Below are 27,864 nucleotides of genomic sequence, written 5' to 3' on the forward strand. Positions count from 1 at the left end.
GCTTGAATTTGAGAAGTTGCCGTTAGTTGGCACGAGCTGGCTCTTGCAGCCACCTTTTCCCTACCACCGTCCCGCTGCGCCTTCCTGGTTTTTCATTTTTTTCCCTCTTTTTCCCGTTACCAGGCCAGTGTTCGGTGCTTGGAGGTACGTGGACAAGGCAAATGGTACTCAAATGCTTTCCAACCGGCCAAAGAGACAGCAAACCTCTTCAGATCTAGGTAAGCCTTGCGAATAGTCTTCTCTTCGTAGCCGACCAGTTCCTCTACACTGCACTTGTGTCGACGCATTTTTCGCGTTTTGAGCTCATTCTCGTCGGAAAAATCGATGCTCACTGCCTTTTTTCCCGTCTCTGCGTTCCAGCTTTCCTTCTTTTCTTCACTTTCTGACTGCCATCCTTTACCATTTACTCTCCACCATTTATTCTGCTCATGTCGTCGCAAACTATACCAACAACTACTGCGACCGGTTCATCTACGACTCTGACCAATGCACAATCTACAACGAATACCGCTACCCAAACTACTCAATCTTTAACGGAAACTACGCAAACCGAATCTGATACTCAAACGGCCACTCAAACTGCTACCCAAACTGCTACTCAATCGACCACTCAAACGGCATCTTCGACCACTCAAACTACCTCGAACATGTCGACTACATCTCCGACTTCTTCGAATCGTCTCGTTTCGTGAGTGTCCGTGTTTTTTGCACTATTGCTATCCTCGTGTTGATTGCATCATTACTCTGCACTTAGCACTACAGCGTCGCCTACTACGACTGCTTCACCCACAACTACTTCATCTTCTAATACTTCACCGACTGCCACCACAAGTAATACTTCAACAACCGAAATGTCCACTTCGTCTTCACAAAATACGTCAAGCAGTACCCAGGCACCTACAACGTCTACATCCACAACGACTTCTGAGTCGTCGTCGTCGTCATCATCATCATCATCGTCGTCGTCGTCTCCCACTACATCATCTTCATCCTCATCTTCCACTTCAACATCGGAACTGCCGTCGACAACGACGTCTGAGACGACTTCATCAACTTCACAGTCGACTTCCTCAACGACGGCAACAACAACATCCTTACCAACCACAACGTCTACCTCTTCCTCCGCCACCTCGACGTCTGTAATCACGACAACGTCAACCACTCCCACTACGACATCGACGCCTGCTGTTACAGAAACAACGACATCAACGACATCGTCAACCTCATCCACGAGCACTGACCTTGAAACCAGCACCACCTCTACACCTGCTGAGACCGTGTTCGTGTCAAAATGTTCTCACTCATCTCGCCCTAATTCTTATTTTATTTTTAGAACTACCTTGCAGAGTACTGTGTACATAACCACGACAAATAGTGCTGGCCAGACGACAACAAGTACGCCATCGGCTGTTACCAGTTTGGTGACAAGTACAGGTAGTGATGGAGGCGTCGTCACCATAACACAAATCGGTGTCAACCCCACTCTAAGCTCGGATTCTGGCTCTAGCAGCAACACCTCATCGTGCGTCTTTTGCATCTACGCGCAACGTCATTGCTGATTCTCTCTGACAGCTTCTTTCAAAACAAAGGTGCAGTTGCGGGGGTATTCGTGCTCGTCGGCCTGGCAGCAGCGTCAATAATACTATTCATAATTTTCTACATTCGTCGGCGGCGTCGCACTCGGCGAATGGAGCATGACAATGCCGTCTCGGCTACTCTTACTGCTGCTGGCTTTCACCGTGCACCCCTCGATGATGATGACGAACATGAGGATGGCTCGAGAATGCAGATGTCTCAGCATTCTCCCCGGAGCTCTATACCAAGTGCGGGTCGACTGTCTGCTTACATCGATAATGTGGAAGGTGGCTATAATCCGTATGCAGACGTTGGTCATCCTCCAATAGGCAGGGACGATTACACACCAGTGAGGAGTCCGAGTCCACCACCCGGTGCTGGCAGTGGCGTGTTTGGTAACATCCGTGGAAACGCGAGCGAGCAGAGGATCAGTCATTCTGCGTCACATAGTGCAGGAAGCTACGAGCCACTTCTGGCATCCTTCTATCAAGCCCAAAACACTGGTGATAATTCAGGGCCTCCTTCGCCACCGCCTCGTAACCCACGAAGACTCTCAGATACGAAAAATCAGCCATCACCCACCACTCAAAACACCGAAGGCAATGATGCCGCCTCATCAGTATACTCTTCGGAGAGTACAGGAGATGACCGCCTAGATCCTGACCTCCGCCGGCGGCTCAAAGATGATTCAGATAGTGACAGGGCCGACCTTAGGGACAATGAAGACTACTCGCGTCCGGTTCTTGGAGTACGAGTCTTCCACTTATGAACCTTGTAGTGCTCTCACTAACTTCTGCTCTGTAGGTTCGGAATGTTCCGGATAAGGTTTCCCAGGAGTCCTAGGTAGCTTTTTCCGTCATACTTACTCGAGGTGCCGACACCTCAACAGCATTGCGGACCCTTGTATATTCTGACGCCCATTTGCATGGACCTCTGAACTTGTTTTTAGTAGACACTGACACGAAAACGCACGCTCTTTACTTCATTTTAGTATATTTTATATAGTGTATTTGGTAACCATAGACCGATGCCCTTGTTGGCAGCATACGAGTTGTAGTACATTGCATATGGACCGAATACATAGATATTCTTTACGCATTCTCAGTCTGTATACTTTTTCCGCTTGTACTTAGCTTGGGGAGGAGGCATTTTGTTTCACGTGATGTCTAGGACACGACGCGTCGTAGGGTACGGAGTAGTCCTTAGTCGAGTATTTTCGATTAGTAAAAGCCGGTATGGTTTTCAGATTTCTCTAGTAATGTTTTTATCAATAATACCCACGCATTTGTTATCAGATGACTGAGACCACAGATAAAGCACAAGTTTCTCGAGCCAGCGTACCTACTTGTTATGATTCCCCCCCCACTCTCTATCCGAAATGGCTTCGCGACCTCCCGTCTCTTCTGTCACAAAATACGGCAACAGTGCATCTTTCTGGTGGGAATATCCCTCAGGATTGATTGATTTGACTCGGACACTGTCCGTGGCGCCCAACGCCGAACACCATTCTCCACCTTTACTTCCTGGTCAGCTGGACGTTGCTGTGGATCGTGAGCGTACAATTCGCATCGATGCCAAATCGAGTGCCGTTGTTATCATTGACATGCAAAAGTAGTTATCTGCACTGTCTCGTCACTGCTCGACACGGCTTACGTTGCCCCAATGTTAGTTACTTCCTGCATCCTGATCTCAGAGACCATCCCACCGGCCTAGAATGCGTGGAGCCACTCATGAAATTGGTTCCTATTGCGAGAGAAAGGGATATCAAGGTTCTCTGGGTGTAGGTACCCTATTCCTGTTAGTTCGCGCGCCCTGACCCAACTCGTGCGAAATTTTCCAGTAACTGGGGCCTCACTGATCATGAATTGCAAACTATCCCACCTTCCCTCGTTCGTGGATTCACAAAGGCCGGACGTGGTAGTTTCGGGCCCGAATTACCAGGAGCGTTCGGGAGACTTCTCATGCGGGACGCACTCAATTCAGATCTTTACGGGCCCTTGCAAGAAGAATATCTCAAGGGCAAGGAACTAGGAACTGATTTCTGGATCCACAAAAACCGGTAACGGCATTGTATTGATTTTCAATCATAGTAGGATATCTCACGATGAACGGCAGGATGAGCGGTTTGTGGGGATATCAGTCCGCCCTTGACCTCTTTCTCGCGGAGAACGGGATCACGACACTATTTTTCGCAGGTGTCAATACAGATCAGGTATCAGCATCATTGTTTTTCACTGCTCCATAAGGTTCTGGAATGATTTGGCAATTCGATAGTGTGTGCTTGGGACACTTGTCGATGCCTATTATCGGGGATACGACTGTATACTCCTGAAAGATGCCACAGCCACGACATCACCGGAAGGCGGCTATGATAACGTCGTATATAATGTCGCAAATGTGCGCCTGATTCAAATGTGCTTCTCAAGATTCATCGGATGCTTAAAATTTGTTTCAGAGAGCTACGGCTTTGCTACGACCACTGAAAGCCTACGCTAAGGGAAATCGGCATGTGTCAATACATTGTTAGATATGAATATATGAATCATGATACAAGGCGTTGTGCAAAAGCACCCAATGTCCGTCATACATATACTATGCAATGAAATATGCGATAAGGGAAAAAGAGCTAACTAATGTACACTCTGAAATAAACCTTAAGTTGGTGCCCTGATGCAGGAACTCTACACCCTTCCTGAAGCATCTGTCTGTACGTTGTCGCGACTAGGTCGTGGGCGTATCTGTCAAAGTTCATTATACTGACAAGACTTGGGAGGAAGATAACCAAAAATACATACATCGAGCAAAGTTCGCCGCGTGAGAATGGCTGTAGGGCTCAAAGTAGGCGGAAGCGGATTTGACAGCTTGCCATGTTCATGGTCGAGACTGCTACCGGTTGTGAATCCGAGTCCGGTCGGAGTAGATGGACCCGCAGAAGAGGACGAGAAGGAGAGTCTCTGCGATTCAACAGAGTCTGGAGGAGTCAAAGGTCTATACTCTGAGCCTCTGAGCTGACTCGACGGGGGAGTCCCCCTCAAAATTGAGCGGGGAGGACGAGGAATTAGAGTTGGCACCGCTCGGATTTCAGTTTTCGGGGGCACCGATGGTTGCAAGTCAAGAGTATAGAAAGAGTCTGCATCACCGTTTACCAGCGGTGAGTCAGAGTAAAGAGAAGGAGTGGATTGTCTGGAATGTAGAGACGAGGGAGCTGGGTGGCCGGTTGTAATAGCGAGCCCTATTTCTTCTTGCGACAAGAACGCGTTGACATCGCTGAACGGCCCCTCTTCCTGTATATGGGTGGTATGTCCAATCCCCAGACTAGCAGCAGTGAAACTTCGGACGCCTAGAAGATTAGCGGTGCTAGCTTCTGTATTGACATGTTCTGAATCCTCATGTCGCTGATCCCTGTTGATGTAGGTGGTCTGCGGAGCATGCATCACCTGGGCCATCTGCGGTGGATCCCCGGGATCCTCGAATGGATCGTCTTCATCGAATGGGTCCCTGTCAGTGTCATCATGCAAAGGATATGAAGGGGGTTGTGTGATGGCCGACAGCCATCTGGTTCGTTCTCTCTGCCTGCGTCTACGACGATAGCATACAAAAAGCAGCGCAAGCATGGCGAATGCGACGATTCCCACAGCAGCAAACGTTCCTGCAACAGCACTTGTATTACTGAAAAAACTGCAGACATAGTCAGAATTCTTAATCGAAACGTCAAGAGAAAAAATTATTACGAGGAGTTGCTACTTTCTGGGTGCCCCACGCTGGTTGGATTAGACACGACCGCAGATTCGGTGACTACGGAGCCGTCTGATTCCGTTGCAGTGCTCAAGACGGTAACGAAACTGGGAAAAGTAACCGACGTCTGACCATCTGAACCGGTAACTGTCACGCCGATTGCTTGGGGAAGCGTAGAATGCACGGCTGAGACAGTCGAGGCGGCGGAGTTTACGCTTGAAGCAATGCCGGTAGCTCTGACAGTACTGCTACTATTTCCACCTGTTGCAAGATAAGCAAGGGGAAGACGCTTCGAATCGCTGTACTTACTCCCATCATTAGTAGATCCAGTTACCGAAGTGGCCGATTGTTCAGTGACTGTAGCAGCCACTGCCGATGCACTTGTGACCTGCGTCTCTTCACTTGCTGCTGACGCGATCACAGAAGTTGTGGACGTGCCATTAGTAGTTCCTGGGCTCGTGGTAGTCACTGTGGCCCCAGGCTGCGTCGACGTTACGGTGCTAGTACTCGGTGTTGCCTGAGTGGTGGAAGTACTCGACGTGGTCGTGATAACGACTTGAGAGGAACTCGACGAGGAGGATGTGCTCGTGGAAGATGCACTATCGTCAGTATTCGGAGGAGCCGCAACAGGCGTCGACGTCGTGGTTGCTTGCGCCACGGTTGTTCTGGCCGTCACCGACGTGGTAGAGAATGTGGAAGACATGCTGGAGAGAAACCCCCCAAGTCGAAAATAAGAAAATGTACGCGTAGGGCCGATAATTTCACATACTCTGCTTGTACACCGGTAGACATCGGCGAAGCAGTTGATGGGCTAGCCTGCCTGTCTGACTCGATTATCACCGACGACAAGCTTACGTCGTCCGTGGCGGTTTCTGCGGACGACGCAGCGGATTCAGTAACGGTGGAAATGATGGTCTCGATCAAAGTTGTCCCGACGGCAGCGAATGAAGAGGACGCAGGCGTAGTCAACTGTTGGCGCGTTAGGGCATCCTGGACTGAAAGATAAGTGGTCCAATACCGATGTCAATGGTGCGGTTGACCTGGAAATGACTACCGATGGCGAAAAGATAAGGGCATGTCGAGATGAAAGAGCGCGTGAAAGGTGGACCTGCCTGACTGTGTCGTTGACGTGCTATTCATTTTGTGCCCGATGGACGCATCGTCACCTTGGTCCCAGAGCGAGGAGATTAAGGGGGGAGGGGAGAAAGGGAAGTACTCTCATAAGAGCCATACAATTATAGGCCTTGTATACGTGGAGCGTCCGTCCACGCGGGTAAATGTCGAAACATCAATGGGAAATGCATAGCTTCTTACGGTCAGTTGACCGGTCCTCGTATGCCCTGCAGCGAAATCCGCACCATGACCAACATGTGAAAGCGATCAGATCGTGATACGAGTTACGCACCAAGCACTGAGTTGCAGCAGATTCTCAAATCTTTGGCCAAAGGCGCCCGTGCGTGAATCTTTGACGGACCGCTGCCATTTGTCAAGCGTCTTTAGGGTGTCTTCGGAGAGGCCTGAAATCAGTCCAGACAACAAGTTACATATTATAAGGATGACAATTACGAATAGTTACAACGCAAGTCTAGATGGACATGTAGATGTAGTATAGTGGTGCTGAGAGAATAAATGCATGTTTGAAGATACAATGAAGATGAGGATGCACCTGACAATATAGTTACACCCACGAGCTGTGGAGTGCGAGCACGCGCTGGTATAGCTGAGAATGGGTATGAGTCCGAAGGAAAGAAGACACATGAAATTCCGGAACGATAAGATCCAGAAGGAAAGTGACGCATGCGATGAGAGGCTGATAGAACATAAGTGTTTGAAGGACTCAAATGAATGATCCATACCGTAAGTAGTCAAGGACCCTGTTGATCAAAATGATCAACAACATTTGCCGGGAATCCAGCTCTTGAGTTTTACGGTTCCTCGTCTCGGACGTCCACTCAAACTACCGAAGCTCAAACGGCTGGAACTGTTTACTCTTCGTAGTGCTCGGTCTCCGTAGCTGACGCCGCTGCCGGCCTTTTCGGGGTCGAGAGCTCCAGATTCTATCGAGAGCAATATGGATCTTGCTGCCAAGAGGAACGGTGCCTCGACGTTGTCGCCGGTGAGAGAAGACGCCTCTAAAAAATGAATGTCTGATAGCATAGGGCTAACAGTAAGCCGATCGTCAGTTCTCGGCAACCCGGAAGCGCACCATTCTCAGCAGCCCAGCGGCTTGCCTCGGCCCACTCTACCTCCCTGTCCTCCTCGCAATCAGACTTGTTTCCGACAAGGACCGTTACGAGATGTGGACTGGCTAGGGCTCGCGCATCAGCTAGCCACCGCGACAGATTTGTAAACGAGTCCCGGCTGCGCACGCAGGTATCGGGTAAGTAGATGGAAAGGAAAGGAACAAAAGACAGGCGGACTTCGTGATGTCGTAAACCAAAATTGCCCCTGCGGCACCACGGTAGTAACTGCGTGTTACTGACCTGTGTCGGACATCAGCTACATTTAGAGAGAAGGAACACTGCACGCCACCGAAACCGTTCTTGACCTGCCGTGTCCCACAACTAAGATGGATCTATAAATGATATGCGAGCATCAACAGCCAAGAAGTATGTACCTGTAACTTTATCCGCTTTTCACCTAGTTTAACTGTTCGACTCGAAAACTCCACACCAATAGTATGTTGTGAATGGTCTTTGACTGCGGCGAGACGTTAGGCTGGGCTTGGGTGGAGGGTTGCGAGATTACGGACATGAATTGTGGGTAAAATGATGTAGCAAGCAGGACTTTCCAGTGCCTGCCTCGCCTGTGATCATGAAATTATTGGAGTTTCCGGTAGATTGTCGCCATGAGACATACGAACCAATGATGATGTATTTCATGAGGAAGTCTAAGCAAAGTTAAAATAGTATACAGACACAGCGAGCAGAGCCATACCATAAGTTTCAATTAGCTCTGTATCGTAGTCTCCGTAGTCATTGGACGGCATCGTGGCGAGGAAAGAAAGACAGGCAATGCTCACTGGCACCTAGTGAGCAGGCGCCGTGGGAAGACGGCAATGGTCACATTTGTCACCGTGACATAACTAAAATACAAGCTACTGCTCTACCATCCTTTCCAAGGAACCCATATATCCACTATCTTCTCCCCGTTCTCGACATCCGAATCGACTATATAGTACCAAGGATACGCTGCAGTAATCAAACATGCGTGCTGCCCAACAATGTCGACCACCTCCCCCAGCTGCAGTTTTCGGCCGCTGTCCGTGCGTGTCAAGATACCATGTTCCTGCGATATCCTACCAACTCGCCAGGCTTTGCCAACTACGTCTCCGTATCCTCCAGATGGGCCTGTGTCTTTACTAAAAGCGATTGCGCCGGCGTCAATAAGCGCTTCATCTGTGCCGTCCTGGCCTCGTCCCGGATAATAAGAGATGACCGTCGCTCTGACGCGCTGGGCAATCTGTGACTTGTTGATCAAGGTTGTGTGTTGCTGCTGCAGATCCAACATTGGATAATTTCCTGTCCATTTCATCAGTGAACAAGCATGCTTCGGCGGGACGGTCGCGTACCTGCATGGAGTTCGAGCGCGCCATGAAGCAATGTAGACAGAGTCGCCCTCGTTTCTGCGCTCGCCGCGTGTGCCGTTGGTGTCGCACCGACCGACAACACAAAAGGTCTTTCTGGAGCTTTCAAGCCCAAGTTCTTCAGTATCGACAAGGCGGCCCTGGCGGCATCGTTTACAACCTGGACTTCACCGGACAGAAAAGAAGAAGCCTCCGAGAGCGAAGTTGACGCGTAGGAGTTCCCTGCATGCCCATAGAAGCCGTGGATTGAGACGAAGGAAGATTCCAAAATGGTTGTTAGGAGGGTTTCAAAGTAAGGAGTGATAGTCGAGACACCCGCCCGCCTGTGGTACAGTCAGTATCAGTTTATATTCAAGCATAACTCCATTTACTTTTGTCCGCCATCAATCTTAACGAACGCTGACCATTTCCTAGGTGTTATGCGCTGCTTCTCAAATTCGTTCAAGTATTTCACCTGATCAGGATGGTCTAGCAAAATTCGCATGACGCCGCCATCTACAACTATAGCGTCCCATAGCTCGGACATATCCTCTATTTTATTGACGGGAATTGGCAGGCCGTACAATATCTGTTCTTGACTTCAATAATCGCTATCCAAGAAGAATAGCAATCACTGACATCTTTCACGGTACCATCTCGAATGAGACCCGCTTTTACTACCTCCCAGGCTTCCATTAAAGTCGAAACGACAACTCTGTCAGTCTTGTTTGCACTGGAGACGAGCTGATATTTTGTTCCTTCAGATGTCTATTCCTAGATTCAAAATTTGATACCTCGAAAGGAGTAGTGATGCTACCTTATGAGTTTTCAGATGGGCTCTGAACCCTGCACCCCAATCATTGGCCTTCTGGTGCATTTTCGCGCAATTCTCGGAAAATGTCTTGCGGTCAATGATCATAGCTGGGGTCCTTATACCATCAAGCGACTTTCCCACAAATTCCTCGACCAAGGTGGCCTTTGACGGTTTGATCAACAGGCCGATCGGCGTCTTCGTCTGCGTGGGCATTGTATCAAGCAAGGTGAGTTGAAAACAAAAGCTCCTGGTGGCCCGATGGTGAGTATATGGATTCTGACTATCGGATTTGAATTTGAGATACCACGTGTGATACTTTACTGTATTTAGCCTCCGGGAAGCGTCGGACAACGGACACTCCGTTCCTACTATGCCTGATAGGCAAATGTGCCGCCGCTTGCAACTGGTCCACATATCTTTGCGAACTTTTAACCGCCTACACTACGACTCTTAATTCTGCTCCAGCAAAGATGGTCATTGGCACTAGCTTCATGGATTTAATCCTTGCATTCGCTACGTATTCCGCATCATAGTACTCCATATTATACAGCTGCAATGGCTTCGATCTCGATGTCAACATCGTTTGGAAGCTTGGCGGCCTGGATACAAGTCCTGGAAGGCTTTGGATTAGGCAGCATCTGAAGCAATTTAGCCAAGATACTTGTGAAGCGGCACTGGCGTCTCACCTTCTCGTAGATCTCGTTCATGGCTGCGAAGTTGTCCATGTCTTTCAAATATACGTTAACCTTAATGACCTTCTCCCACGAGGAGCCTGACGCTGCCAAGACGTTTCCTAGGTTGGTCAGACACTGAGCCTAACGATATATATGTTTCAGGTTGTCAATGGAATCAAGAGATATCAACGAACCGTATGCTCTTGTATTCCTCCAGGAACGAGTGTTCCGGTCTTATCAACGGGAGTTGTACCACTAAGGAAGATCAACCCCAGGCCGGAGACCTTGGTCGCATGAGCTGAAGCACTCATTAGAAAGTTGTACGAAAGAAAGCGGAATCGTTGGAAGCGAGCTTACAGAGAATGCGAGTGAACGAGGAGTTCTCAGACGAGTTGATTCTTTCGATGGACATGATAGTGGTTGCTGACGAAGAAATAACTTTGTACCCTATAGCATCCCTTCGAATTTCGGATGAATCTTTCAGCTCCGGTCCGTCCATCATGTGATCGATCAGAGTCATCTCTATTCCCTCTTATCTGCTCTGGAAGCACCGGTCCTTCCCAAACGCCTTGCTAGTAGCCCGAATATGCCACCAACGCATTTAAGTATATTCATTCTATAGCGCCCACTACACATCCATGTGATCCTGCTCCACTTCTCTCTTCCCATGGACGATACTGAAGACGCTGCAACTGTTCTTCCCAACGACGACAAATTTACAGATGGTGAATCCGAAAGCTTGCAGTTCTCCTCCAATGAAGAGCGTCGTCTTCTGCGTCTATTTGACATATGTATCCTACCACCCTTGACTTTCATGTAAGAATCTAGTTTATATTTTGGGATCAGTCCGTAGCTGAAGCTTTAACAAACAACCAGGTATCTTTGCAATGCACTTGACAAGGGAAACGTAGGTAATGCAAAGACAGATGGATGGGACCACGTAAGTGTACAATCCACCTTACATCGAGTGGCTTCGTTTGATGCTCTTTTTAGGACCTTGGCCTTGTAGGAAACCAGGTATGGCATCATCGAAGGTATCTACTAATAATATGCGCCTAACACCCCATCATAACATAGTACTATCTACTCGTGATGATCTTCTATGTGTGTATCCATTCATCTGCATATCTTACGCCGACTCACCACAACACATAGGTTCCCTTCTGTCTGTGAGCGAGTTCCTACCAAGTTTAAATGACCGCCGACAACTATCTATGATAGCTTTGGGACGCCGATCAGTCTTTTGGTCAAACGATTTTCTGCTGCCCGAGTGTTGCCTCTGATGATGATAGGATTTGTACGTGACCGCCGTACTTTGTTAATTTATCAGGGCTTCTACAGCCTTCTTCCCCAGGGCTCCATGTTCGTCACCTTTGCCGAGGCACAGGTATTTCTTGATCTATGTCTTTTGCAGGTCTCTCTTTGCTGGGATAGCGAAGAACTTCCCGCGTATGTCTACTGGTCCTATCTTCGTGGGGTAAGGTCTGACTAAAAGACAGAGATATTCGCCATTCGTTTCTTCCTTGGTATCTTTGAGTCAGCGATGCTGCCTGGTGTGGTAAGATAGATCATACATTCGAATACGAGGGCTGTTCTTTGACTAAGCGTGCCGTACCAACAGGTTTTCTATCTATCGACGTTCTACAAGCGTAGCGAGCTTGCATCTCGCGTTGGCTTATTCTATGGTGAGGCGAGGTTCTGTTGTATTGTCTATTGACTAACGAAATTCGTCTGCTATAAAGCCGCGGCTGCGATCGCTGGGGCATTTTCAGGCAAGTAAGCCATGTCCTCGAGGCTGCTCTCTCAATTATTCTGCCTCTTGAACTCTCACCAGGTCTTATCGCATTCGGGGTCTTTCAAATCAAAAACACGAAGTACCATGGATGGCAGTACCTATTTTGGATCGAAGGCAGGCAACAGACCCATATTGTAGTGCACGCGCTGATGCCGTATCCACAGGTGCAGGCACTTGTGCCTTCGCCATATTCGCTTTCTTTTGGCTTCCCCGCTCACCATCTACTTGGTCTTTCCTCACTGAACGCCAGAAGGCTATAGCGCGTTCACGTATCTTGGCCGACTCTTCTGTAACAGTTGACGAAAAACTCGATATTCGTGATGCCTTCAGGCCGCTAAAGGACCCATTATACTGGCTCTGGGCCGTTATCAGTTTGAGTTTGGGTGTCCCTTTGGCTTCTGTCAACAACTTCCTTCCCCAGATCGTCGCAAGCTTAGGATACTCTACAATCAAGACGAATTTATACACGGTCGCGCCGAACATAGTTGGGACGGTGTCGCTCCTGGTCCTCACGTTTTCATCCGACTACTTCTTGGAGCGCTCGATACATATCTGCATACCTCTGGCCACAACTCTCGCTGGATTTATTGTCCTTGGGTCCATTGACGTAGTAATACATAAAGGGGTAAGCCTCCATTAACAGGTTCCGTCCGTACCTTGTGGATGGCCAACGTTGTACAGATTGCATACTTCGCTTGCTTCCTTCTGACTATGGGGGTAGGTATGATGCACTTGGAAAGCATATCATTTATCCCCTTCCTCTAGGCTTCAGCGCCCTCCGTATTGGTTGCAACGTGGTATAATAACAATACGCCTCAGGAATCCCGGCGCGCGGTTGTCACCGCGGTAATGGGTACTGTGACATTTTGACTGGTGTCTTGCAAGTCGCTCATCTTGTACAGTTGCCATCGCCAATGCGTCGGGACTTATTTCTACCAATGTTTTCAGAGAGCAGGACGAGCCAAAATATATTCCAGGCACTTACAGACGTTTCTTTCCTGCCATTGAGTAGTAAAACTGATTGCCTCCTGGTTAATGCAGCCCTTGCAACCTCAGGTGATGCTAATTAACTCATGAATACCACTGCTTTCTAAAGATTCAATAACGCAGCGGCATTTGGCGGTTTCTGCCTCATTCTTGTAGCAGGGTATGCTTGGTGTTCACGTCTTCCCTTCAGTCTGACAAATCTGTCATGCAGAACGGGAATATGGATGCGTCTCGAAAACAAAAGGAGGAACAAAGCTCAAGGAATCAGTGATAATTTCACCGCAGCCGATGTTCATACAGAATCGCTGGAGGGCGGTCACGATTCCCCCCAGTTCAGATATATGCATTAGGCATATTGGCTCGTAGGAGGGAGAACTCTTCTTTTCGAGACAAGGCATCCAATACATGGTTGTATGACACCAAACAAACGAACCTTGTTCAAAATCTACCAGCCGCCATCTCTGGCCTGTGATTAGTAGGAGCGTCGGCAACAAGAATATTGCCAATACCTGCATCCTATTCCAGGAATACCGACGTCAGGTTGGCTTAGTGTCAGCGCTTGTGCCACAATGCAAGCGCAGTCCTCATAATTCGTTGAGCATCTATATTGCAGAAATGAAAGAAGCCGCAGACGTTCATAAACGTCAACAATGAAACCTGCCTATGAGTGCATGTGGCGTGGAGACGGCCACTCTGCATTGATCAAATAAGATCTGCACAACATAAATTGAGATACAAGTCACAGAGAAAGAAACGAAGCACGATCAAACGAATTGTAAAATGTGTATCTGTGGTGAGAAGGATAATTTTAGTAACGTTCCAAGACGAACATCTCTCAAACTGCAGAATTTTCTTAACCGGCTACTGATGTGCTTGCATTATGGCGTCAGAGATGAAGTTTGCTGATACTTGCTTGCCACCGAACCAGCGACCATTTAAGCCCTGTATCGCTTTTCGTGCCGATTCAACAGCGTCAAACTTGACGTAGATTTCGCCCTAAAAATAATTCTCAACGACGTTGATACATACTGTTGAATGTTATTACCTGTGACTCTTTCTCGACTTTGATGGCTAGTACTTTACCATACTTGCTATCGCATTCACCTTTGACTTCGTCAGCTAATTCTTTGTCCCAATTAGCATCGGTCTCCCTGGAATGTCAGAATTAGCAAACGTTCTAAGGTCAAAAAGAAATGACATACTCCTCGGGATCAAACATGTTCTTCAAAAGGACAGACCTGGACTCCATAGCTTGAACGGGCCTTGCTCTGTTGATCTGTTAACCCCAGACATATAATGTGCTTTCTATCATCGCTTACACAGGCTCGGGGATAGCAATCGGAGTTTCAGTTCTAGCAAGTTTCTGCATTAGCGCTTGACGAGAAGCTGCATTCAAGTTACCACCTATGTTGGAAATGGTGTCATTATCTTGTCAAAAGGCACGACGGCAACCTACCGCCAACTTCATCTAGTGTGTCTTGTTGGGTGTATCTAGCTGTGCCCTTTTCATGAACAGTATTGACACGTAACTAGGTTGAAAGGTAAGTGAAAAGTCAAAGCAGTGAATGGTATAAGAACCAACGCACCGTTCTTCCAGCAAGTTCAAACCCTTCCATTTGCTCCAACGCCATTTTGGCATCTTCCGCTCGTTTGTATCTTTTGTTCGTTTAACAAGGAAAGACGCAGTATTAACATATATGCTTACTGAACGAAAGCGTAGCCTTTGCTGCGGCCCGTCATGGGATCACGATGGAGATCCACGAACTCGAGATCTCCAAATGGTTCAAAGACTTGCTTAATATCCGATTCTGTGAGGTTAAAGTGCAGCGATCCCACATAAAGTCTATCACCTTATCAGTATATGTTTCTGTCCAGGAAAAATGGAAACATACTGCATGGCGCCATGCGGAGCACTGACACCTGGAGGAAGGTTGAGATTTCTAAGAGACAGTCAATAACGATATAGCACTGTGCTCCTTTATACTCACCCATCACCTGGATGAAGTCGGTTCCTTTCCGATTCAGTTAACTGTACCAGGATGGGTAACCCCATGACAACAGTGCCAGAAAGGTTCAGGGCTTTCTCCACTAGATCTACCGTTCGAAATTCGACGTAACCGATTCTAGAAGGTACCAGTCAGGATAAGTGAGGGCAAATATGATGAGTCTTAATACCCTTTGGAACGGCGCGATAGCCTGTCTGTGACGATTCTGGAATCCATAACTGTACCATCCCCAAGCTTGTCTTCAAAGAAATAACCTAGATCTCGGGCGGTCAGCCGTGCTGCTAGTTGGGATACGAATACCGATCGGGCTTCCGAGTCGTCTTCTTTGGGTTCATCAGGATTATATGGCTCATCAACGGGAACTTCGTAGGAAGGAGATGGTCTTCTGTTCGCCAATGAGTGAAATGGATTTACGGTGAGAAAAGGAGACAAACTTTATGGGGGGAGGACTCCTGGTGAGACGAGGAGACAGAGGATCATCATCAAGGGGCCGACGATTGTCTCTCCGACCATAGTCCTTTCGTGAACGCGGGGGGTCGCTAAACTCGTCCCGTGGATCGCGAGGTGGCCTCGAGTACCTATCTCCATTTCTACGGTCACTAGAACGGTTCCTGCGGTCTAACGTTCTGGTGCTGTCTCGAGAGCGAGGGCGAGGTGAGCGACTGTCTGAAATTTTGGCCCTCTTCGACCGTTCTTCTGGTTCAGGAGCATCAGTGTCATCTAGGTGCTCGCTTCGCTTCCTACGTCGGTCCTTTCCATCGCGGTCGTAGTCGCGGTCACGGTGACTATGTCGACTGTCCCCTCTTTCTCGGTCCCTTTCCCCTCGATGACTGTCCCGATCTCTGCGACGATCCCTGTCTCTGTCTCTGTCCCTGTCCCGGTAGTGGTCTCCAGACCGGTTGGTATCTCTGATTCTGTCACTCCCTCTGTCTCTGCTGCGACTTCGCCTTCTCCTCTCATCGTCACGGCGCCTATCCCTCCGTTCTCTTTCTCGAGAATGAGATACATGAGACCTCTTGGTAGGCAAGGTGTCAGTAGAGTGGTTACGGGACCTGGAAAGATGGTCAACGCTTATAATGCAACGTCAAGACAGGATAACGCACGACTTGTGGGCTGGGGATTTGTCGACATCCATCTTACCATTCGGCGAAGACATGGTCGTTTTTCGAGGGCTGTTGCTTGGCCTTGTTTACTTGTGTGCACGACCTCTTTACCTTATTTGGGTATCCCTTACTATCACTCCCTGACATTGAAAATCCCTTAAAGAGTTTGAAAATTTGCTGCCGTAGGTTTATTGCCGTGTCTTTTCCCTCCTGTACTTTTGTATTTAGGTAGGATATATCTCAGTATTACAAGTATAAAATTTCTAAGACTTACGATGTGGGGCAATTTTACCATTCAATTACTGGGACAGCTGCTCAAGCCTTTTCAAGCAAAAATGGTCCTTTCCGAACTTCCCATCCATCCAAAATTTCCGGGAAACCTCTCAGAGATGGATATAAAGCATGTCTATCTAATTCATGAAATGTTATATTACTTTAACGGTTGAATGGTAATTTTTCCCTCATCGTAAGTCTTAGAAATTTTATACCTGTAATACTGAGATACACATCTACCTAAATACAAAAATACAAGATGGAGAAGAGGCGGCGATGAAGCTACGGCAGCAAATTTTCAAACTCTTTAAGGGATTTTCAATGTCACAGGGAGTGGTAGTAGTACTGACTCCAAATTTTCCTGCAAACTAAGTAGATGGCATACTGCGGCCATACCATTTCTGCCATCCGTGAATCGCTGCAGAAATGAACTTCATGCAGTTGAGATTTTATTATCTTTCTTCCTACCTATATTATGGACTCGGAACGGTAGGGGCGTGCACATGACGAAAGGAACGGAAACGACGGTCCGGACACTTAGCCCCCCTTATTTATATCGTACCCTACTTGGGATCTACGTCTCTTTTCCCATGGCCCTTGCTTCCAACAAAATAGTTTGCATTACCGGTGCATCTCGAGGGATTGGTCGCGGCTGGTACACCTTCTTTTTTCGCGAAAACATCCAACGACCTTGATAACATATCGTAAAGTGCTCTAGAGTTTGCCAAACACGGCGCTTCTGGGCTGGTCTTGCATTACTTTGAAAAAGATGAAGAGATCCTGTCTTTGAAAGCTGAACTTGAAACCCACGATACTCGAGTTGTTACGGTATATGGCGACATTTCTGATCCCGCTACTTCAACCAAGGTAGGCGTAATCGTATCCGGCAGTCATTGCTGCTGAACATCTTATTTCAGATCGTCCAATCAGGCGTCGATGCATTTGGCCGTATAGATGTTCTTGTCTCCAATGCTGGAATATGTCCCTTTCATGAATTTCTCACCATGCCTCTCGAAATCTATGAACGAACGCGAAAGGTTAACCTCGATGGATCATTCTACATCGTGCAAGGTAATTTAAACAATTTTACACTTCGCTGTTTTGCTTTACTTCTATGACAGCTGTCGCAAATCAAATGAAGAATCAAATTCCCCAAGGCGGCGCGATTGTTGCAATCTCCTCTATTTCTGCATTCTTTGGTGGGGAATTCCAATGGTGCGTACTTCACATCTCTCGTAATTCGACTGCATCCTTGTAATGTTGCAGCCATTATACGCCAACGAAAGCCGCGATATTGTCTTTCATGCAGAGCTGTGCTATAGCGCTCGGCAAGTATGGCATAAGAGCCAATGCAGTTCTCCCGGGCACGATAGCCACAGATATCAACAAGGAAGATTTATCTGATTCTGACAAAAGGGAATATATGATAAAGAGGACGGCCCTCGGTCGTCTTGGAGGTTCGTGCTATGCTCGAACTGGAATGATCGGCAAGCTAATATGTATCAAGCCCCCGATGACATTGCTGGTCCTGTCGTTTTCTTAGCCAGTGATCTAGCGAAATACATTACGGGGACGTCATTGCTGGTAGATGGAGGAATGGGTAGTAATTTACAATGAACAATGTAGACCGGGCCGCCGGCCCTACTCAACCAACTCAGGTGCCAAAGTGTTCCCGTTTATCAAGGCGGGTTCTGCGGACAGCAAAACAGTAACCCAACGTGCCCAAGAAGTGCTGGAAGGATTCTTCCATGCATGCATAGCGCCCTTCATAACGACCGTGTCTCCCGGAGTATCGAGCAACTTCTCGGTACCATCCTCCATGAGTAATATAACTTCTCCGTGAACTATGAAGGTCCAATCGCAATGACGGCATAGCGTACAACAGAGGCTTTAAGGATACATACCTAGAATGTTGTAATCCAGAGACGAAGTCCGATGCTGTCATGAAAATAAATACAGGTTACAGTCATTAGAAGAAATGTATCTCTACCATTGGTGTTACAGCACCAGGTGGTAACTCGGTTGCCGCGCAGTTGGACCCATTCGAGGGCACGATTCCAAGATTGATGTACGGATTGAGGGTCCTCAGTATCCCGTCTTCACTGTATGATTGAAGATGTATTTCAGACTTCAGAAGCTGTGCGCTTATTTGAAACGCACGAAGAATTGTTATCATTTGTGGGAAGAGAATCCAATGTACGCCAGATGGGTGCACCTCGTCCCCCTTGAACAATAGGGATGTCCTTAGATTTAGAAGTGATTAAAACGAAGACAAAACCGCATAGGCATATAACTCACCGCCCATTGCAAGTCGGCGTCGATTTGAATAGTACCTTGCCCTTTCAAATTGTGGGAGGTCTACGCTTGTAACTAACCTTGATCTGAAGGTAGGTTGAAAGCACATACCACAATACGACGAATCTGAGGGGCTTCCGACATGGTCATCGAGAGAAAAGACAGGAAAAGATTTATAAAGACGATCAAATGGATGTCACGTTGGTACCTCCAACTTAGCCGGTGGGCCGGTGGTGGGCCGTACCCAGATGTGTTCATATAGGACAACTACATAGTACATCAATAGGCGGATAAAGCACAGAGACCTCGGTAACGAAAGATCCGCAGGTGATTGTACATGCTGTCTAAGGTGCAGTATCTGCGACAGCCGGAAGGTCAGTTGGAGAACAAGGACGAAGCATAAGACGGACAGTAATAGTACTCATCGATTAAGGGAATCCAATCCTTCATCAAAGCACCGAGTAGTCCCAACAAGGGTGCGTGAGACGTCTTCTCGGCTATCGCTTCTAACTTGGGTCTAATGAACAAGATTAGGGACTAATTGACAATGCGATGTAGACCTGCGTACCGTGTATAAGTTTCCCAGATGGAGCCACGCAAGAGATACCAAATCATGTCCTTGTCTCTCCGTCCGTATTCAGAACGCTCGAGCTGAGCGGAAGTGAGTGGAGTCCGTCGCAGGCTCCGTGATATTAGCTCCATAGCCAATGCGGTCGTAAGCGCACGATTAGAACGTCGGTCAGTGAATAGTAGTGTAGCTGGCAATCATTTATCAGTCTGGTGGAAGTCTCAAGTAGACTACTCGTACCATAGACAAGAGGTCTCAAGATATACACAATTTCTGAGAGCCATTCCTGAGGCGCAGACAGCGTTCTGACGAGAGACAGAGACGGTTTGACTGATGACGAAGTCAAAGCTTTGGGAAGGAGATAATCCTCAGCGGAGTGTTCGGATCGAGAGGGCGGGGGTGACACCAGCAGCGGGTGCGGTGACAAGGGTATATGGTTATTTTTGAGATGATCCGGCGTTGCGGGAAGTGAGGATGAAGGGCTTGAAGGTGCGAGTGTAGGAGATGAGGCATTGGAAGCTGACGCAGGAGGCAATGCGGTAGGATCGAAGTCTCGTTCAGGTATTGGAGGCGACATTAACGGTTTCCTTGTGATCCTCAAAAGAAGCAGGCGGAGAGCAGCCCTGAAACGAAAATTAAAGTCAGAGAAAGCAGCGACAAGATGAGAACGCACTTGATCGCCTCAAGGATCAGTATGCTCCGCCACCGGTTCTGTGAGGACACCTTCCGGCGCAAGCCCATCTCGATGACCAGCTCCGTATACCGTATGAGCTCTAGCGTCCGAGCAATCCACTTGTATACATTGCTCTTTTCTGTCCACGCTCTTGTGAAACGCGAATGAAGTGAGGCTGGGATAAGTGGGTGGTACTTGGGATCACTTCGCACGACTTTGGCAAGGAGGGTGTCGTGATACATGCTCATTACGTTGAGCAGCGTCGAAACTGGTTAGATGGTTGAGTATACATCAAGAGAAATGGGCGTCTACTGACGTGCTTCGGAAGCCAGCTCAGCATCCTTGAATCGACCTGGTAGAAACCAGGTGAAGGATCTCAGGGTAGATTCGAGTGAAGAGATTGTGGAGACATTTTTGAGAAGAAAAGATTCGTATCGAGCGACAGCCATGGCCCAGGTGCACGATGAGGAAAGAGAAAAGAGTGGGATATTACCGAGTATATCAGTATTTGTTAGCTGAACGTGATAATGTATCTTCTTCCGGCTATGTCCTCCCTGGCCGGCTTACGCTCCATTTGCGTCGCCATTCAGGACCATCGAAGCTAACGAAACTCGCTGCAGCTCGTTGCCTTTGCGAACCCTTAATGTCATGCCAGTATTCTCCGATTTCTCGCCTCGTGGCGGCGCATGGCTTGAACGAGGAAAGTTCGTTTCTGATACAGGAATGTCAATTTACGAGAAACATACCACGAGGACCGGCTCGCGCATATATATATCAGGCTTGTCAAGTCGACATGTTGTGGGTACCCAACTCGCATGCTCCAGTCCTCAGCCTTCCACCTGGATTATTACCGGGTCAGTCCAGTTAGAGGCCAGTTAGAACCCTATGATACAACCACTGCGAGAAATTGGAGGTACATCCAGACTACTGATACGCCCAATGAGCTCAAGGTACGATACTGATCTCCATGATCCCGCTTTCCAGACCTTATTTTTGGCCGTAGGTTCTTTTGCCCCCATCGGTCGCGTCAATGTACGAGCAACTCTTGAGGCTCGAGGTCATGGAGCTAGAAAAGCAAGCTACTGTTTCCTGGGAGCGAATACTCGAAATCAGGCATCTCAAGGTGTCGTCAACTCTCCTTTTTTCTCTCGTATTTGACTTATCCTGGCTACCTATTGTTCAAAAGGACCGGATGATGCGCAAATGTCAACGACTATCAAGGGTACTCCCTCCCAAGCGAATTGGTCGTGGTGACCCATTTGTCTTCCAGACCCTGATTGCACCTGAAAATTTTCGTTTGAAGGAGATGGAGACATGGTTCCACCAGGAGCAATTGCGATACAAGGGTAGACCGGTCGTTTATCCCACTGCACAGAGTGCACCTCCACGGAACTCTTGCTGCGTCCGGTGTGCACGCGCGACTCAGCCTGACCTCGCTGTGTCAGCACCATCCGCTGCACCATACCTGAAATTGGACCAGGCTCGTTCTTCTCGAGTGAAAGAAGTAGCTCCAAAGTCACTCAAGAGGATGCCCACATCTAGTCGCGCAGCTTCTCCTCCGACAGAGGCTGTCAAGCAGGAGCTATCAGTCAAAGAGATACCAATATCTCCCGCGTTTGTGCCGGAGGATATTGACTTGGAAACAAAGCTAACTAAGGCCGATGTGGTCCAGGCGGAGAACGCTGACGTTGACATCGCCCCACCAGCTCACGAAAGTATTCCCATTGATGCCGAGGAACGTAATGATTCTTCAGACTCTTCGACAATAGCGCCTACACCTCCCGCCTCACCGCCACCACTTCCGCACCTTTTACGAATATCAGATACATCTCTGGTCAAAGATATTTTGGAAGCAGAATCTTCGACTGCTACCGAACTTGGGCAGGAACCACCTGCAACTAGACCCCCCTTGGTCCGCCGGAGGAGTTGCATCAAACGGTCCAGCGTTGGTGATTCTGTAAAGACGGTATCGTGGGCTGATGATCGGGAGTGGACAGAGCGGTTACCAAAGAGACCTCTAACCCCTGAACCGGTGGTGGTAGAAGAACCTGGTGTGTACCATCTTGAATTTCACTGATGTATTCTGACTCGTGTCAGATTCCACATGGGGCGAGAACTACGATGAACATGTCTCTAGACTTGACATACTGCACCGCGAGTTGACGAAGAGTCTGGAGGAGATTCGAGCAGATCCGGCGCATTTTCGGGCAGTGGATGCCATCATTTCTGATCATAAGCAGAAGGTAACAGCATTTGGGAACTGTTATGTTGGCCAACCTGGCAGTTTCCTGGATCAAGGCAAGTGCTTACTTAGAGTTTTCGTGGCCCTTTTTTCGCTTACTTTGTTGCAGTACAAGAGGATGAGGACGGGGATGAGGACGGGGACGAGGACGAGGACGAGGACGAGGACGACTACGGCGATTGGGACGGAGATGACGACACATGAATGTTACGATAGTTCAGTGAGGCGGACAACATATTCATGGATATCCTGTGTGATTTAGACTTTCTCGGACACTTCGCGACATTTACCCGCCGTCCGAACTTTCAGCGTCGCTGTCTCCATAATCTGCGAGCCCGCCCAGGCCGGTGCTGGTGTTTTTCTGTATTTCTTCCTCTGCCAACTGCAATCGCGTTGTTGCTTTGATGGTGTTCCAGGCTCTGCCCCATCGACCTTTCATGAATGCAAAAGCTGGCTGTTTGTCACCGAAATCAACCAGGACCTTCATCTCCATCTGAGTTGGGTTTGTTGCTGACAAAATAAGTTTTGCTGTCCTGCGCATAACCTCTTTCACAGATTGTTCGGGCTGACAATTGCATCAAGAAATCGAGGATGTAGTTTAATGCATAAGAACTGTACCTCCTCGTCGCTACCTCCCCATTGTTCGTCCTCGTCCCCATCTTCAGCGAGGCGCGCACGTAGTCGCTCCTCTCTGGCTTCATCGTTGAGGCGTCTCTTCTTCTCCCGACGGTAGTCATCCGCTTCTTCGGAAGAAAAGAAAAAGGTGTCTTCTGTGTCTGAAGGTAAATCAGACCACCCGCCAGGTGATTCTGGAAGAACAGAACGTCCTGCACGTTCGACGTCGTTATCATCTAGAAGCAAGCGAGCATCGTATCTGTAGTCAAGAAGCTGTCAGAATTGTTACGGCCTACAGATAGGATAGGGATGAAAATTCAAAGAAACAATCTGAATCCTTGGCTAGATAAGCAGTTCTGAACGATTCAAAGTATATATCGAGACAACAGGGAACACTCATACCTGTCCACCCAGAGAATATCGGGTTTGTCTGTATTATTCCCATGTTCACCCAAGTGTATAAGACCGTCGCCTATCGAACGACTTGCACCAACGTTCACTTCTAAGGATTTTGCAGCAGATTTCGCGCGACGACCTCGTATTATGTCTGCTTCATGGGCTTGGATATAGAGCTGATTGGATGTCGATGAAGAGGCATCCGGTGGGCCCTGATCTGATGCATGGTGACTCTGACTCGACCGTTTGTTCTGGCTGCTGCTCTTACGTTTTCGAGAAGAGGACATGATATCTGCGGGGAAGTCTGCCGCAGGATCGTACAGCTGACGTCATTTTCCCACAGCCAAGTTATCTATGCTCTCTCGGGCTCCCAACAGACTCCGGGGTCAGATCATATGTTCCAGAGTGTCTGGCCCCAGCAGCGACAGTCGATGGGACCATATTTAGCCCCCATTCTGCAGCGGCGCTACAAGTAGTTTTTGTTGGTAGCGGCGCCAGCTTTTGGAACAAAGAACATTGCTCAGTACATGTATGGCGAACAATAGAACTGGATAATAACAAGTACCATAATATCTATATTAGGCCGCCAAATAAATACCCAATATCATTACTAGAGCGTCATTCAGTACTTCGCACGCCGCCTCTTTGCCTGTAACCACCACCTCCAAACCATTAACAAGTAAGTGGTTGTAATCACTACCGCCAGAGAAATAACAATTCCAAATCCATAATACGGGTATTCAGGGGTCAGGCCATTACCGGGGATGGTGACATTCACCGAGCATAGGCCTGTGGGGATTCAAAATGAGAACAAAAACTTTGATGATAGCGAAAAGACTTTTACCAATTAATGTTTGGATGCACAGGACCCCTATACTGACAACCGTCACGACGATGAGAGATTTATCCATGCCTGGCTTGGTGAGAGAGACTGATGTACGCAGCTGGGAAAGATAGATAGGATGCGACTGGCTAAGCATACGCTCATAATGCGCTAGCGAATGCTGCAAGGTAAGAATGTGATCTGAATAATGGAAAGCGAATTAGAGCGACATCATCAGATATTCGAGAGCACAGCACAAACGTACCCTGAATATCTCCCATATAAATAGCGATTTCAGCGTCGTCGGTCTTTTTCTCATGCCCTGACAACAAACGCTTCCGTATCTGTAACACGACGTCGGCCTTGGATGCCAACAAGCGTGTCAGGGAGGTAACGAGACGGCGAGCTTTAGCCATACGACGCAAGGTCGAAGTGGTGGGACTGAGGGAAGAAGACGTATCCATTGTGAAAGTCTGCTTTCGACGTTGTCTAAACAAACGCTTTATCCTTCTAAACAGGATAGGAAGCGGAGGCCGAGGAAGGAAAAATCTAGTTTGGAGGCTAAGGTCTTCCTGCTGTAGTGGTTTTTCGGACAACTGCTCCTTTTCCTTATCGACACCATGGACGGTCACAGAAGACAGTGGCGTCGGATTGTTGACTTGCTCTACTAGCGATGGATTGAAGTCGTGGCGAGCTCCCGGGCGTAGAGAGAAGACAAGTTCTTCAATCGCGACCACTTCCTTCTCGATCTCTTCCAAGAAGGGGAAGAAAGAATCGACAATTGAGTCCAATAGACCATGAGCAATCCAAGCTGCATACAGTGCTTTCAGCGGATGTCGTCTTGTTATGACAGCTATTGCTCACCCGAAGACAAGCTGCGAACTTCTTCCAACATGAAAAGACGGCTTCTAACACGATCGGTGTGCTCCGATATGTCTGTGAAATGGAACTGTCGTACATGAGCCCTCTTCATATCTGCGCGAGGTATTGAACATACTATGCAGATACCTTCATTGAACACAACAATGTAAACGTTGGCCTCCCCCAATATGCCTTCATCAGGTTGGCTGCCTCCAATTTCCGCGTTTCTATGAAGTCGAGTGTGGAGGCAGCCTTCGCGACTGCCCATGCTTTCAATAGCTCTGAAGGAAATGAAGTAATAACCAAGTTTTGGGAAAAGCTCAAGCTTCTCTCTCGGGTCCTGCTGTAAAATGTCTTCCAGAGTCAGTGGATGAAGATGAAGCAGCTTGCCGATGGCATGCATATCAGCTGAAGTCGGGGAAGCCACATCGAGGAACCAGGTTTTGGGAGACGGGTTGTTGACAATGCCTATCGATGCCACCGACGGCTCCAGGTCTCGCTGCTTTCCCTTTCTTCGGATTCCGTTGAGGTCAGCGAGAGATGCTGGACGAGTGGAGATGGTGGTTTGAGGAAGCAAGATATTTTGATAAACGGAAGCTGTATCGGGTATCCTGGTAAGGCGAGCTCGTTCTTGGTATCTGCGAGCTTTCGAGGCCTTTTTCAAAGCCGTGTCGAGTTGACTGAGAACAAATGGTAACGAAGAAGTGAGGGTCAATTTCCGTGCTTGTTGAGAACCTTCCGGGATATCAGCTTGCACGAAGATGCGGTATGCGGGAGATAGGTATAGCGTAAATTGACGTGGAACCAGCCTCGACTCCTCCCGAGCCTTGATCAAGCTAATTCGCGCTGCAATATCCCGGTCGGACTGGTCACTGTGGAGGTTTCCCATGCTCAAACGACGCCTCCGCCTCCGAGCCATTTGGGATCGCGTAAGTGTGACTATGGAAGACTGGGACGAGGAAGCCAACGAGGACGAGTAGCTGGAGACTCCGCCTCGAGCCCAGCGAGAAATTGCATGCTCCACGACGGTTGCGATTGTGCCCAGCCGGGCGACACCAAAACCTGAACCGGATAAAGACGATGATGAGGACGATGAGGACAAAACTGAGTCTGGCCGCGGTGACGGAGGGGGAGGGGGTAAGGGGCCTCTGTAGATATCGTCGTCGCCGTCGTTGTCATCATTGGGGGGAGGGAAGACAGTAGGAGGCAGCAACAATGAAGACATGGTCAAATCAGCTTTCCTGCAGTCGCGGCGACGCCGAAGACTACAGTGGGCGTTGACTATGCCGCTTAAGGTCGGTGTCGCATGTGTGAAGTGAATTGAACCCAAAAAAACAGACACGGAATAAATTCATGATGGCCTAAGTTTAGACATTCCCACGCTAGCCTAGTCTTGGCCGTTTGTTAGGCCTTCCCACAGCCTCGCTTGACGCCCCGCGCTTTTCCCTGAATGGCCTAGATTTCTTTTCTCTTTGCCCAATTTTCTTCTGTTTCTTTTCAATCGCCTTTTTAACTGCACGCTCTCCGCCGCTTTGGGCCAGTGCATCATATCTCGCACGCATCAATAATTTCTTCTTGTCAGCTAATAGACGGATTTTTGGTGAGATGAACCCATTAGAAGCGGGAAATGCAAAGTACCTTCTTTCATCCACCAGGATCCTTTACCCTGTGCCTGCTTCTCCTTCTCCTCCTTCCTCAGCTTATCGAGGGCTCCTCGCTCCACTTCTTCTCGCCTGTCTTTACTAATGGCGCTTTCGGCTCTCTTGACCGCCAATTCCAGCTTTTCTACCTCATTTTCCCTGTCCGAGCGAAGATGTTTAGGTGACGACGCCAAGAGCTTCCTGGAGCGCTTCAAGTTTTCTCGTAGAATCTGAAATTCGGTTTTGTGTGCTGTAGTTAGAAACGCGTAATTGTGACGGTATTTCTCTTCTGAGAATTCGCCTGATAGAGGTAAAAATCTTGGGTCCCGTGGTTGCTAACAAGTGAAGGCTTCTATTGAGTATATCTACAAAGTAAACATCACGCACAACTGTTTTCACTTCGACGACAGTGCGTCTCCGAGTTACTGGTTTCTTAGAGGTCATTTCCATGGGACTATTTGACGGGTGAACATGATAAAATGGGCCTTGAGAGCACCACGTACGCGTGTTTATTTTGCCGGGGTGCAGATTTAGGCCTCTCATGGTCGGATTGCTTCCTCCCCTTCCCCTTACTTGCAAGAGTCTTGAATGCTGATTCTACTTCCCCGTCTTCATCGGAGTCAGAGTCAGAAATTGTTTCTACCTGTACCAAAGCGCGTTGTGCTGTCCGGAGGGATCCCATGGAGAGTAAAGACATATCTAAAGCAAGTCGGTTATTCAGAGCGAATCGCTGACAGAGTGCACACTTGCTATCTTGGATTTCTTTCCTCTGTCTATACATCAGACACAAAAAAAGTCAAACTTGAAGCAACGTACTAGTTTAGAAGGTCCGGGCAGGGCCATGGCATCCTCCCACTCGTCGTCAACCCATTGCGCGGCTCTTGGCGCATCAGCATCTTCTATATCATTTTCGGATTCATCCTCGGGATTGCTCCCCCTTGACTCATCCTCTGGATCAGTGTCTTGCTCCTCCGAGTCATCATCTTCAGACGATGAGGCCTGAGAATTCTGTATGATCTCGTCTGCATTGCGTGTTTTCCCTGTTGACTTGCGGATCTCAGTTGTATCCCGCACCCTCTTGGGCGAAACCTTTGCGATAACTTGTGGTGGAGTGGTTGAAGGACGATTTCGACGAGGGGGCAGTCGAGAAACTGGTCGACTACGACGAGGCATTCAGAAAGGAAGGGTGGTTATTTCAATTTTGTTTTTTCAATGACGTCACGT

General features: G+C 48.4%; 16 protein-coding genes across 16 annotated transcripts; 5 read left to right on the forward strand and 11 right to left on the reverse strand.

The window, feature by feature from the left end:
- The first annotated feature begins 95 nt into the window (after positions 1 to 95).
- On the forward strand, positions 96 to 2,871 carry BT62DRAFT_927824 (uncharacterized protein). The gene is made up of 6 exons (XM_043185360.1): positions 96 to 218; positions 361 to 688; positions 755 to 1,279; positions 1,334 to 1,522; positions 1,573 to 2,323; positions 2,380 to 2,871. Exons 2-6 carry the CDS (start codon positions 429 to 431, stop codon positions 2,416 to 2,418), a joined length of 1,764 nt encoding a protein of 587 aa, XP_043044046.1. The 5' UTR covers positions 96 to 218; positions 361 to 428; the 3' UTR covers positions 2,419 to 2,871.
- A 69-nt stretch (positions 2,872 to 2,940) lies between these two features.
- On the forward strand, positions 2,941 to 4,157 carry BT62DRAFT_927828 (Isochorismatase hydrolase). Its single transcript, XM_043185361.1, has 6 exons — positions 2,941 to 3,186; positions 3,245 to 3,355; positions 3,416 to 3,634; positions 3,691 to 3,787; positions 3,850 to 3,972; positions 4,031 to 4,157. The coding sequence occupies exons 1-6, from the start codon at positions 2,954 to 2,956 to the stop codon at positions 4,100 to 4,102; spliced, it is 855 nt and encodes a 284-aa protein (XP_043044047.1). The 5' UTR covers positions 2,941 to 2,953; the 3' UTR covers positions 4,103 to 4,157.
- BT62DRAFT_520664 (uncharacterized protein) lies at positions 4,020 to 5,881 on the reverse strand. Its single transcript, XM_043181245.1, has 5 exons — positions 5,749 to 5,881; positions 5,620 to 5,698; positions 5,307 to 5,571; positions 4,371 to 5,253; positions 4,020 to 4,313 (listed from the first exon to the last, which is right to left on the reverse strand). The coding sequence occupies exons 1-5, from the start codon at positions 5,749 to 5,751 to the stop codon at positions 4,257 to 4,259; spliced, it is 1,287 nt and encodes a 428-aa protein (XP_043044048.1). The 5' UTR covers positions 5,752 to 5,881; the 3' UTR covers positions 4,020 to 4,256.
- Positions 5,882 to 5,941: 60 nt separating this feature from the next.
- Positions 5,942 to 6,906, reverse strand: BT62DRAFT_927830 (uncharacterized protein). The gene is made up of 3 exons (XM_043185362.1): positions 6,423 to 6,906; positions 6,329 to 6,360; positions 5,942 to 6,279 (listed from the first exon to the last, which is right to left on the reverse strand). The coding sequence occupies exons 1-3, from the start codon at positions 6,448 to 6,450 to the stop codon at positions 5,983 to 5,985; spliced, it is 357 nt and encodes a 118-aa protein (XP_043044049.1). The 5' UTR covers positions 6,451 to 6,906; the 3' UTR covers positions 5,942 to 5,982.
- On the reverse strand, positions 6,727 to 8,357 carry BT62DRAFT_927832 (ras-domain-containing protein). The gene is made up of 9 exons (XM_043185363.1): positions 8,248 to 8,357; positions 8,174 to 8,200; positions 8,063 to 8,116; positions 7,928 to 8,010; positions 7,843 to 7,874; positions 7,731 to 7,793; positions 7,517 to 7,671; positions 7,167 to 7,457; positions 6,727 to 7,120 (listed from the first exon to the last, which is right to left on the reverse strand). Exons 1-8 carry the CDS (start codon positions 8,297 to 8,299, stop codon positions 7,201 to 7,203), a joined length of 723 nt encoding a protein of 240 aa, XP_043044050.1. The 5' UTR covers positions 8,300 to 8,357; the 3' UTR covers positions 6,727 to 7,120; positions 7,167 to 7,200.
- BT62DRAFT_943452 (uncharacterized protein) lies at positions 8,351 to 9,969 on the reverse strand. The gene is made up of 5 exons (XM_043187880.1): positions 9,693 to 9,969; positions 9,515 to 9,643; positions 9,268 to 9,464; positions 8,882 to 9,219; positions 8,351 to 8,831 (listed from the first exon to the last, which is right to left on the reverse strand). The coding sequence occupies exons 1-5, from the start codon at positions 9,900 to 9,902 to the stop codon at positions 8,416 to 8,418; spliced, it is 1,290 nt and encodes a 429-aa protein (XP_043044051.1). The 5' UTR covers positions 9,903 to 9,969; the 3' UTR covers positions 8,351 to 8,415.
- Positions 9,970 to 10,021: 52 nt separating this feature from the next.
- On the reverse strand, positions 10,022 to 10,781 carry BT62DRAFT_927834 (Endoribonuclease L-PSP). The gene is made up of 4 exons (XM_043185364.1): positions 10,721 to 10,781; positions 10,558 to 10,661; positions 10,376 to 10,504; positions 10,022 to 10,327 (listed from the first exon to the last, which is right to left on the reverse strand). Exons 1-4 carry the CDS (start codon positions 10,773 to 10,775, stop codon positions 10,232 to 10,234), a joined length of 384 nt encoding a protein of 127 aa, XP_043044052.1. The 5' UTR covers positions 10,776 to 10,781; the 3' UTR covers positions 10,022 to 10,231.
- Positions 10,782 to 11,030: 249 nt separating this feature from the next.
- On the forward strand, positions 11,031 to 13,617 carry BT62DRAFT_1001362 (MFS general substrate transporter; the record flags this gene model as incomplete). Its single annotated transcript, XM_043176729.1, has 19 exons — positions 11,031 to 11,179; positions 11,240 to 11,303; positions 11,357 to 11,380; positions 11,441 to 11,467; positions 11,519 to 11,532; positions 11,585 to 11,660; positions 11,718 to 11,725; positions 11,778 to 11,812; positions 11,863 to 11,921; positions 11,985 to 12,048; positions 12,106 to 12,139; positions 12,198 to 12,783; positions 12,840 to 12,875; positions 12,924 to 13,011; positions 13,061 to 13,147; positions 13,200 to 13,214; positions 13,269 to 13,305; positions 13,357 to 13,460; positions 13,496 to 13,617. 19 exons carry the CDS (start codon positions 11,031 to 11,033, stop codon positions 13,615 to 13,617), a joined length of 1,629 nt encoding a protein of 542 aa, XP_043044053.1.
- Positions 13,618 to 14,006: 389 nt separating this feature from the next.
- On the reverse strand, positions 14,007 to 16,307 carry BT62DRAFT_1001363 (splicing factor, CC1-like protein; the record flags this gene model as incomplete). The annotated part of the gene is made up of 12 exons (XM_043176730.1): positions 14,007 to 14,141; positions 14,191 to 14,296; positions 14,348 to 14,413; positions 14,465 to 14,549; positions 14,602 to 14,674; positions 14,732 to 14,801; positions 14,851 to 14,988; positions 15,038 to 15,085; positions 15,134 to 15,268; positions 15,321 to 15,536; positions 15,586 to 16,203; positions 16,255 to 16,307. The coding sequence occupies 12 exons, from the start codon at positions 16,305 to 16,307 to the stop codon at positions 14,007 to 14,009; spliced, it is 1,743 nt and encodes a 580-aa protein (XP_043044054.1).
- A 771-nt stretch (positions 16,308 to 17,078) lies between these two features.
- Positions 17,079 to 18,242, forward strand: BT62DRAFT_984950 (NAD(P)-binding protein). The gene is made up of 6 exons (XM_043189898.1): positions 17,079 to 17,182; positions 17,238 to 17,394; positions 17,445 to 17,598; positions 17,649 to 17,742; positions 17,794 to 17,984; positions 18,035 to 18,242. The coding sequence occupies exons 1-6, from the start codon at positions 17,118 to 17,120 to the stop codon at positions 18,142 to 18,144; spliced, it is 771 nt and encodes a 256-aa protein (XP_043044055.1). The 5' UTR covers positions 17,079 to 17,117; the 3' UTR covers positions 18,145 to 18,242.
- BT62DRAFT_521802 (uncharacterized protein) lies at positions 18,120 to 19,023 on the reverse strand. The gene is made up of 6 exons (XM_043181247.1): positions 18,934 to 19,023; positions 18,826 to 18,885; positions 18,688 to 18,751; positions 18,518 to 18,629; positions 18,432 to 18,465; positions 18,120 to 18,371 (listed from the first exon to the last, which is right to left on the reverse strand). The coding sequence occupies exons 2-6, from the start codon at positions 18,830 to 18,832 to the stop codon at positions 18,169 to 18,171; spliced, it is 420 nt and encodes a 139-aa protein (XP_043044056.1). The 5' UTR covers positions 18,833 to 18,885; positions 18,934 to 19,023; the 3' UTR covers positions 18,120 to 18,168.
- A 15-nt stretch (positions 19,024 to 19,038) lies between these two features.
- Positions 19,039 to 20,802, reverse strand: BT62DRAFT_521883 (peroxisome membrane protein). The gene is made up of 5 exons (XM_043181248.1): positions 20,380 to 20,802; positions 20,064 to 20,331; positions 19,631 to 20,013; positions 19,391 to 19,580; positions 19,039 to 19,339 (listed from the first exon to the last, which is right to left on the reverse strand). The coding sequence occupies exons 1-5, from the start codon at positions 20,510 to 20,512 to the stop codon at positions 19,198 to 19,200; spliced, it is 1,116 nt and encodes a 371-aa protein (XP_043044057.1). The 5' UTR covers positions 20,513 to 20,802; the 3' UTR covers positions 19,039 to 19,197.
- Positions 20,803 to 20,878: 76 nt separating this feature from the next.
- On the forward strand, positions 20,879 to 22,509 carry BT62DRAFT_916933 (uncharacterized protein; the record flags this gene model as incomplete). Its single annotated transcript, XM_043184018.1, has 4 exons — positions 20,879 to 21,013; positions 21,067 to 22,114; positions 22,161 to 22,325; positions 22,415 to 22,509. 4 exons carry the CDS (start codon positions 20,879 to 20,881, stop codon positions 22,507 to 22,509), a joined length of 1,443 nt encoding a protein of 480 aa, XP_043044058.1.
- Positions 22,391 to 23,798, reverse strand: BT62DRAFT_521722 (uncharacterized protein). The gene is made up of 3 exons (XM_043181246.1): positions 23,323 to 23,798; positions 22,924 to 23,179; positions 22,391 to 22,870 (listed from the first exon to the last, which is right to left on the reverse strand). The coding sequence occupies exons 1-3, from the start codon at positions 23,601 to 23,603 to the stop codon at positions 22,592 to 22,594; spliced, it is 816 nt and encodes a 271-aa protein (XP_043044059.1). The 5' UTR covers positions 23,604 to 23,798; the 3' UTR covers positions 22,391 to 22,591.
- A 36-nt stretch (positions 23,799 to 23,834) lies between these two features.
- BT62DRAFT_927845 (uncharacterized protein) lies at positions 23,835 to 26,302 on the reverse strand. Its single transcript, XM_043185365.1, has 5 exons — positions 25,137 to 26,302; positions 25,004 to 25,088; positions 24,405 to 24,950; positions 24,161 to 24,340; positions 23,835 to 24,105 (listed from the first exon to the last, which is right to left on the reverse strand). Exons 1-5 carry the CDS (start codon positions 26,223 to 26,225, stop codon positions 23,939 to 23,941), a joined length of 2,067 nt encoding a protein of 688 aa, XP_043044060.1. The 5' UTR covers positions 26,226 to 26,302; the 3' UTR covers positions 23,835 to 23,938.
- A 25-nt stretch (positions 26,303 to 26,327) lies between these two features.
- On the reverse strand, positions 26,328 to 27,819 carry BT62DRAFT_1072618 (DUF947-domain-containing protein). Its single transcript, XM_043178872.1, has 5 exons — positions 27,457 to 27,819; positions 27,144 to 27,409; positions 27,028 to 27,094; positions 26,639 to 26,975; positions 26,328 to 26,582 (listed from the first exon to the last, which is right to left on the reverse strand). The coding sequence occupies exons 1-5, from the start codon at positions 27,811 to 27,813 to the stop codon at positions 26,383 to 26,385; spliced, it is 1,227 nt and encodes a 408-aa protein (XP_043044061.1). The 5' UTR covers positions 27,814 to 27,819; the 3' UTR covers positions 26,328 to 26,382.
- Positions 27,820 to 27,864: the final 45 nt, after the last annotated feature.

Source organism: Guyanagaster necrorhizus, assembly GCF_019112545.1.
Source record: "Guyanagaster necrorhizus MCA 3950 unplaced genomic scaffold BT62scaffold_4, whole genome shotgun sequence".
Classification (NCBI taxonomy): domain Eukaryota; kingdom Fungi; phylum Basidiomycota; class Agaricomycetes; order Agaricales; family Physalacriaceae; genus Guyanagaster; species Guyanagaster necrorhizus.